The sequence below is a fragment of the Alosa pseudoharengus genome, unplaced genomic scaffold (genome assembly GCF_046254945.1).
Source record: "Alosa pseudoharengus isolate Yale_2024_CS ecotype anadromous, Long Island Sound unplaced genomic scaffold, YU_APseudo_1.1 YU_APseudo_1.1_scf_13, whole genome shotgun sequence".
In the NCBI taxonomy this organism is placed as follows: Eukaryota; Metazoa; Chordata; class Actinopteri; order Clupeiformes; family Clupeidae; genus Alosa; species Alosa pseudoharengus.
In genome coordinates this window covers 21,511,468-21,518,967 of record NW_027468598.1, presented here as the reverse complement: position 1 = coordinate 21,518,967, position 7,500 = coordinate 21,511,468, and the positions used below count along the sequence as shown (strand labels likewise).

At 48.6% G+C, this 7,500-nt stretch overlaps 1 protein-coding gene across 3 annotated transcripts in view; it reads left to right on the top strand.

Annotated features, from left to right (window-relative positions):
- Positions 1–7,500, top strand: part of gramd1bb (GRAM domain containing 1Bb) — an 81,232-nt gene that overhangs the window by 49,514 nt on the left and 24,218 nt on the right. For all 3 annotated transcript variants that reach the window (XM_076282533.1, XM_076282535.1, XM_076282534.1), the window contains exon 3: positions 2,647–2,860. In XM_076282533.1, the coding sequence (XP_076138648.1) occupies positions 2,647–2,860 (214 nt within the window). The remainder of the gene's footprint in view (positions 1–2,646; positions 2,861–7,500) is intronic.

The window sequence follows — 7,500 nt, the reverse complement described above, 5'->3', positions numbered from 1 at the left end:
TAATGGGCACACAGCTAAATGCATGCCAACACATGCATGCTGTGTCCACAGGGGCCTGCTGTGACGGAGCCGTACACCTGAGACCCCGTCCAGTGGGTGGCAGTAGTCTGTGTTTTAAGCATTAGACGTGTGTAGAAGGGCAACAGCGATGTAACTGTAGAGTGGCACAGTTGTGCCCGTCGGGAACGAGATGATTGGCTGCACATGATGTAAGCGCTTGTGTAATGGTGGATAATGTGACCAGGTCAGGCCTGCGCAAAAAGGCACCCCGCAGGATCATTTACGGCCTTTGTTCTCCAGAGACCAGGTCAATACGAGCAGTTAGGTTAGCGAGGTCTGGAGGGCTGGAAAGTGAGTGTGTGTGTGTGTGTGTGTGTGTGTGTGTGTGTGTGTGTGTGTGTGTGTGTGTGTGTGTGCTTTGAAGTGTGTATGTAAAGTGTGTGTGCAAACGCATGTTTGTGTGTCACCCACACATCAGAGGACACTCAGTCCAGATCGCTTGATAGCGCACATCTACTCTGCTCTAGGCCGTAGGCTCCTGTCTCCTGTGACCACCACACCACTGCATCTCTCAGAGTCCATGTTTGGTACAGCTGGGTATAGGACAGCTTAGAGGGGGCAACAAAGAGGGAGGCAAATACTTGCTTTCAAAGGACCCAGGAAATAAATATTCATAGTAATTCAGAAAAATAACTGCTTGAGGTAATTGAGTGAGGGAGAGGAAGTGTGTGTGTGTCAGTGTGTGTGTGTGTGTGTCTGTGTGTGTGTGTGTGTGTGTGTTCTGTGTTTTCTGTTGCTGACTACAGTATGGAAAGTGTGATTATCCCATACGTCTGCTGTACATGAACTGTTTACATCCGCAGAGGGAATAAACAGCTGATCCACTCTCTGCGTTTTTCCGTGTGTGTGTGTGCGTGCATGTATGTATGTGTGTGTGTGTGTGTGTGTGTGTGTGTGTGTGTGTGTGTGTGTGTGTGTGTGTGTGTTTGACTGTCCGTGGCACAGTAATCAGTGTCTCTTGGTGATTCCTGCAGGAGTGTGCAGTGTATTATTGGGTAGTGGGGGTAATTCTTCAAGCCTATTTGCAGTGACATAATGGGATTACCCACTGCTGTCATGTAAACACAGGGCGTGGCCAGGTAGACATTTCCAGGCTTGTGGGGCAAGTCCACATTAAGACTCTAAGACGCTGTGCCTCTCTCTCTCGCTCGCTCTCTCCTTTAGGTAATGTGTTTGTCATGTTCCTGCGTCTATCCCCTCCAAGAATCAACATGGCGCACGCATAGCTTTTAGTTCTCGAATCATGTGAGTTCACATCACAAGGGGGACTCCGAGCCGTCTGGTTGTCGATACGATTTCGAATGCCGCTGTCGCGTCAGGGTCTGTCACGTCTGTCCAAATGAGTGTCATCAAATCGCCGCGTCCCTCCCGACGGCCGGCGGCCATGGACCCCGAGTTCACAGAGCAGCGGCGGAGGCGGCGGAGGCGTTTGAGTGGGGGCATGCTGATGAGTGACCTGCTGGTGCTCCAGTCCATGGGGGAGCACCCTACGCAGCCTGCCCCGCACCCACACTTCATGGCCTGGGACCTGCTCTTTCGCCAGTCCAGTATGACGCACCTGTATTCGTAAGTACCAGATTAGCAGACAGCCGAAGGCCCCGGCAGTTGTGGTGTCGTGCCGTGTGGTTATTTGTTGGGGGGGGTCGTGCGTGCGTGCGTGGGTGTCATTTTTACCGCAGGCACACTGAACAGTTTGTTGTGTGCCTTGAGATTGACATGGACGCTGGTAAATGGTTGATCTGATTGTTGGGCGATAGGGGGATTATTTATCTGAGCTTGACCTGTTCAGTCCAGTGGACAAGATGGCAGAGTAAAACACTTACAGCTGAGATGGAACATGGCTGGATAAAAACACTGCATGTTTTCAGCATGTTAGATCTGCTACAGCAATGGTGTTTCGTGTGAGTGTGGGAAGAACAACATTGTTTGCATGACTCCACATATTTGTCTAGAAGTCATAATCATATGTCTTAATCATATGTTGCATTTGGTGAGAAGCCCCAAATGATGGTTCCTCACAGGCTCGTGTGGTTGCCATGGTTTCTCTGCATATGCCATCGACCCTGAGCTGGCGCTGTGCTGTTTGACTTTCTGGCAACGTGCGGAAGTAGTTTCAGCCACCATTTTGACAGATGCCAGTCTGTTGTGGATCTAATGCGCATGATGTAGTAAGCCAGAGGCGTGTAGAACGTAGAGAAGCAGAGAACACTGTGGAAGAGCAGTCTTCTGTGTCTCATGGAGATGATCCAAAGCAGAGAAGCAAAAATAAAAACCTGTCCCCTATGAATTTAGCCCCCCCACACACATGCACACACACACACACACACACACACACACACACACACACACACAGACACACACCTTGAGGTGTTAGTTGATCTGAGAGTACCATGTTATTAATATGAAACCTGTTCATTAATAGCCATTTTTTTTCTTCTCTTTTCCTTTCTTACCTTCTCATCTGCCTTGATCTCTCTGCTCCCTTCTGCTCTCTTCTCTCCTTCACTCGCTCTCTTTCCCTATCCTTCTCTCCTCTCTTTCTCTCTCTTTCTCTCTCTCTCTCTCTCTCTCTCTCTCTCTCTCCAGCACTGCCAGTAACTCAAACCGGAGCACGCCCGCCTGCTCACCCGTCCTGCGCAAACGCTCCCGTTCGCCGACGCCCCAGGGCCTGGAGGTGGACGCCGCCATGGTGGAGAAGGGTTCGGACCAGTCTTCGGACAAATCTCCGTCCACCCCGGAGCAGCTGGTGCAGCGCACCTGCTCTGTGCAGACGGCTCGCAGCAGTGGCAAGAACTCCAAGGTGAGCCCTCGCCAAGCGGACGCTAGACCCCCCATCTCCCCATTCTCCAGACCATCAACATCACCCCCACCCCCCCCCCCCACCCCCGTCTGATGCTGAACTTCAGTTTCTTCTCCCCCAAGTTACCCCTCCCACCACACAATACCCCTCCTCCTCCCTCTTCCTATCCACTGGCTGCCTAGTTCCCCTCTCCTCCTACCCCCCTACCTCTTGCTGACCATGCAACAGCAGGCACCCACACCCCCCTCCTTCTACCCCATACCAGTTACCCTATCAGAGTATGCATTGAGTTGTTGGGAGAACTCACTCAGACGAGCCAGGTAGCCCAGGACCTGTTCAAGCCAGACGGAGCACCACAGGTTTACTGCCTCAGGGTACCAGTAACTGATTGCTGGACTTATAGGGAAGTATGTTCATTCATAGGTGTGTATTATATTGAAACTTTAACTTTGTGACTTGTTAAATGATTGTATGCAGTGTGTCAGCATTAGTAATGGTGACTTCTTACACTATGCAGTATATTAATAGTAGGCTAGGCTAAGCTGCTACAAGGCTAGAGAATCCATTTTTGGACGTCTCATTTTTTGTTATAATAAATAATGTCCTTATTAGGCATGTACAATACCCAAACTATGTAGGGCATTGCTTTCAAAAGCTGAAAGGTGCAGTGTTGTTCTAATAGCCCTTTCAGACAGTAACTCACATTTAGTGTGGATCTTCCTGCCAGCGGTCAGTTCGATTTTTATAGTGACCCTCACGCCACCACACTCCATCCTCACAGGCACACACAGGGCTCACCAAGCCAAGAAATCCTCATCAACGACACGTTCGATTAGACAAGCCCGGAAAGAGAGAGAGGGATTGTGTGTATGTGTGTGTGTGTGTGTGTGTGTGGGGGGGGGGGGGGGGGGGTTGGTAGGGTGGTCAGGCAGAGCAGGGGTGGACACCGGCCGACAGCTTTATTTAGCCAGTGATATGTGCTTGGCTGTAACAGCACCCTAACTGACGACTTTGTGTCCTAGTAATGAATAAATAACAAAAAACAAAACAGAAATAAATACTTCTATTAGATATAATACTAGATTTTTGAAGAAATTGATTTAGGAATCTTCCAGGGTAGTAGGTGTTTCACTATACACAAAATAATATTTTCTTACAATTATGGATGCAATTATCCATATATTAATACAATATTGAACTTCTTTATTTCCAAGTATTCTATGATGGTCAGTCCTTTAATGAATAAGCCATTTTATGTTGTTACGGTAGTATACATGTATGCATACTTTCTTTCTTTAGCTCTTCAGATGGGTCCACCTATTGGGGAGAGCTTAGAAGGAGCTGAGCCAAAGCTAAATTAACGCTAATGTCTGTATAGCAATTAGGGACCAGTACAGAAGACATTTACAGTATGTGTCTCGATGTGTATGTGTGTGTTTATTTGTGTGTGTGTGTGTGTGTGTGTGTGTGTGTGTGTGTGTGTGTGTGTGTGTGTGTGTGTGTGTTTGTGTGTGTGTGTGTACATGTGTTAATGTGCATCATGTTTATGTTTAAGGACTCCCACACAGTCTATGAAGTGTTTTCCCTATAGACTCAAGGGTGCTCTCCAGGGAGTTAGAATTGAGGTCAAGAGCTTCTAATGAGGTTCCACACATCTGGACCGAGGCAGGCAGGGCGGAGGAAGAACAGTAGACCAATCACCACTGCTGAGACCAGCTATCACCTCTCTAGAAGTATAGCAGTCATGAACAGGGTTAACTTCATATTTCTATAACCTGTTTTTGTAGGAACAACACACATACTCTCTCTTTTTCTCTTGATCTCTCTATCTCTTTCTTTTGCTGTCTTCCATTCATGGTTTTTCTTTCTTTTTTTCACCTTTTCTCTCTCCTTCATTCTCCTTCCTCCAATGCCATTTATGTTCCCTTAAACTCTCCATTTGAAGTGCTTGTCCATCACCTGTTGCTTTGTGGTCATTGTCTCTCTCTCTATCTGTCTCTCTCTCTCTCCCTGTCTCTCTGCTAGTGCCTATACTGGCACACAGTGCTTTCGCTGATGTCATGTTTAAAATGTCTCTTGACCTGAAACTGACGTTTGGTTTTGTTCTTTTTAGCTGTTTCTCGTTTCTTGGCATTTTATGTTTTATTCTTGGGTTTTTTTGTTTGTTTTATTTTTCTTTTCTTTCTTTGTTCTTCTCCTGGTGCATGCTAGTCTCACAAGCGACTTTCCAAAGTAAGCATCTCTCTTTTCTGTTTCTTCACGCACAGCACTCGCCCACTCCTCCCCTCCCCCCCCTCCCCCCTCCCCCCTTCCGTGACTTTTGTCTTGTGAGCTGTTACGTGACTCCTCCTTCTGCCCTGTGCCCTTTGCTATCCTTGACCCCTGACCTTTGACCTTGAAGCCCAGCATCCATTTCGTTGACGCCTTTTTTTTGTGCCCTTGCACTGCCTGTTCCCTGATCCCAATCATCTACCTACAAACACATACAAACACACCCACACAAGACTGATTGATTCATAGACCTGCGTATAGTGTAATCACATAAACATACATAAACACCCAAATAATCATAAACACACACACACACAAACACACACACACACACACAAACATACAAAACTTGTAATGTGCATATATATATATACATCTATCTCTGTGCTTGCTTCTTGAACTGTATGTCACTCTGGGTCTGCCTCTCCCCCTTCTAGTCTGTGTGCCTGTTGCCCCTACAGTCCTGCAGTCCTGGAAACTAGCCTTCTACTGTGTCACAGATTCTTAGTGTGCGACAGCAGTGGCGGCAGACCTCCGTCTCTGAGGCCATCTCACGTGCCAGGCCTGTCGCGCCACACGCTGTCGTCCACAGCCCATGCCCAGAGCTGTGCCAGTGGCGCCCATGCTAGCTAAAGACACTGATAAAGCCCAGTTTCCACGGTTCAGGCCTCTGTGTAGCTGCCAGAAAAAAAAGTACCATAACAGTGTGTGCTGGAGGGCCCTGTATCCACATGAACTTGTCACAAACACACACACACACACACACACACACATACACATACACATACACACACAAGTGTAGGGCGCAATGAGGAGCTGAGAGGAGAGTGTGTAGTTAGCCTGCTTGTCGCTCTCCTTCTCGTCCTCCTCGTCTTCCTGCTCCTGCTCTGCCCCACGGTGCTAGCAGCTGTGACCGCAGGGGCCGGTGGAGCTTTAGCGGAGGGATTAGTGGAGCTAGCAGGGCAGGCCAGGCGGCCACGACGAGGCCACGGCAAGGCCAGGGTGGGACAGCCTGCCCGGTGAGCGCCTGCCGGGGCCCTGGGTCACCGCAGCGAGGAGCGGGCATGACATCAGCGCTCCCTGCCCTGCCTGCCCCACAGCGCTTCTGCCAAGTACTCCTCAGGAGGACGCACAGGAAGTACAGGCAACACGAGGGGACAAGAAGCTCATCGACAACACATTGTGTGCTCCCTTTCACTGTTCCTTCCCTCTCTCTTTATTCCTGCTTTATTTTACCCTCTCTCATTCTCTCTCAACTAACCTTGTTCTCTTTTATTCACATTCAGTCTCGCTCCTGTGCACCTTTTCTCATCCTCCCTCTTTTTTCTCTCTCTATTTGTATTACTCATCTAGTCTCACCCATCTTGTTTCACACATCTAGTCTCACCCATCTTGTCTCACCCATCTAGTCTCACCCATCTTGTCTCACCCATCTAGTCTCACCCATCTAGTCTCACCCATCTTGTCTCACCCATCTAGTCTCACCCATCTAGTCTTACCCATCTAGTCTCACCCATCTAATCTCACACATCTAGTCTCACCCATCTCCTTCAGATCAGATTGGTGTGCTACATCTTGACATGCCACTCTAAGCTTGGCATCCAGTTCTGCTGCAGTGCAGAGGTTGCCTAGTTGTGGTGAGGCCAACAGAGATGTTGTGGTCCCTGCACTAACTTCCTTCCTCTTGCCCTCCCTCTCCCTCTCAATGCTTTCCCAACCTGTTTGCATCTGGGCACAGAGAGACATCTACACAGACATGAACACACACACACATACACACACACACACACATATATATAGGAATACACATCCATGCACTTCCATGAGCATCCTCACACATGCGTGCACACACACGCACACACGCACACACGCACACACACACACACACACACACACACACAGAAAGAGAGAGAGACACACACAAACACACACACAGAAAAAAATATTTTCCAAACTCACTGCCCTTGAGAAAGGCTGGATCCTAATAGAACACTATCCATGTGAGATTCCCATCTGCCGAAGCTGTTTGATGTACATCAGCTCATCTGTCTGTCTTCCTGTGTTCTTCCTCTGTGGCTTCTTGTCTGATTGGACTTGTAACACTCCATTATCTTTTGTTTTAATTTGTTTTCCAGTATGACAGGCTAAACCTCATCAAAGTAAGCACTTCATTTCATTTGTAGTTTCACCCCCTTGACCTCACACGCCCCCTCTGTTCCTGGTAGCCATAGCGGTGTCAGTACTGAGTGTGTTGTTGCTGTTGCTACAGTGGCCCTCTTTACTTGCTGTCCCCAGCCTTGTTGCCCCCCCCCCCCCGGCCCCCTCTCCCCTTGTCAGAAAGTGATAGATTTCAGTCAGACACATTTGTC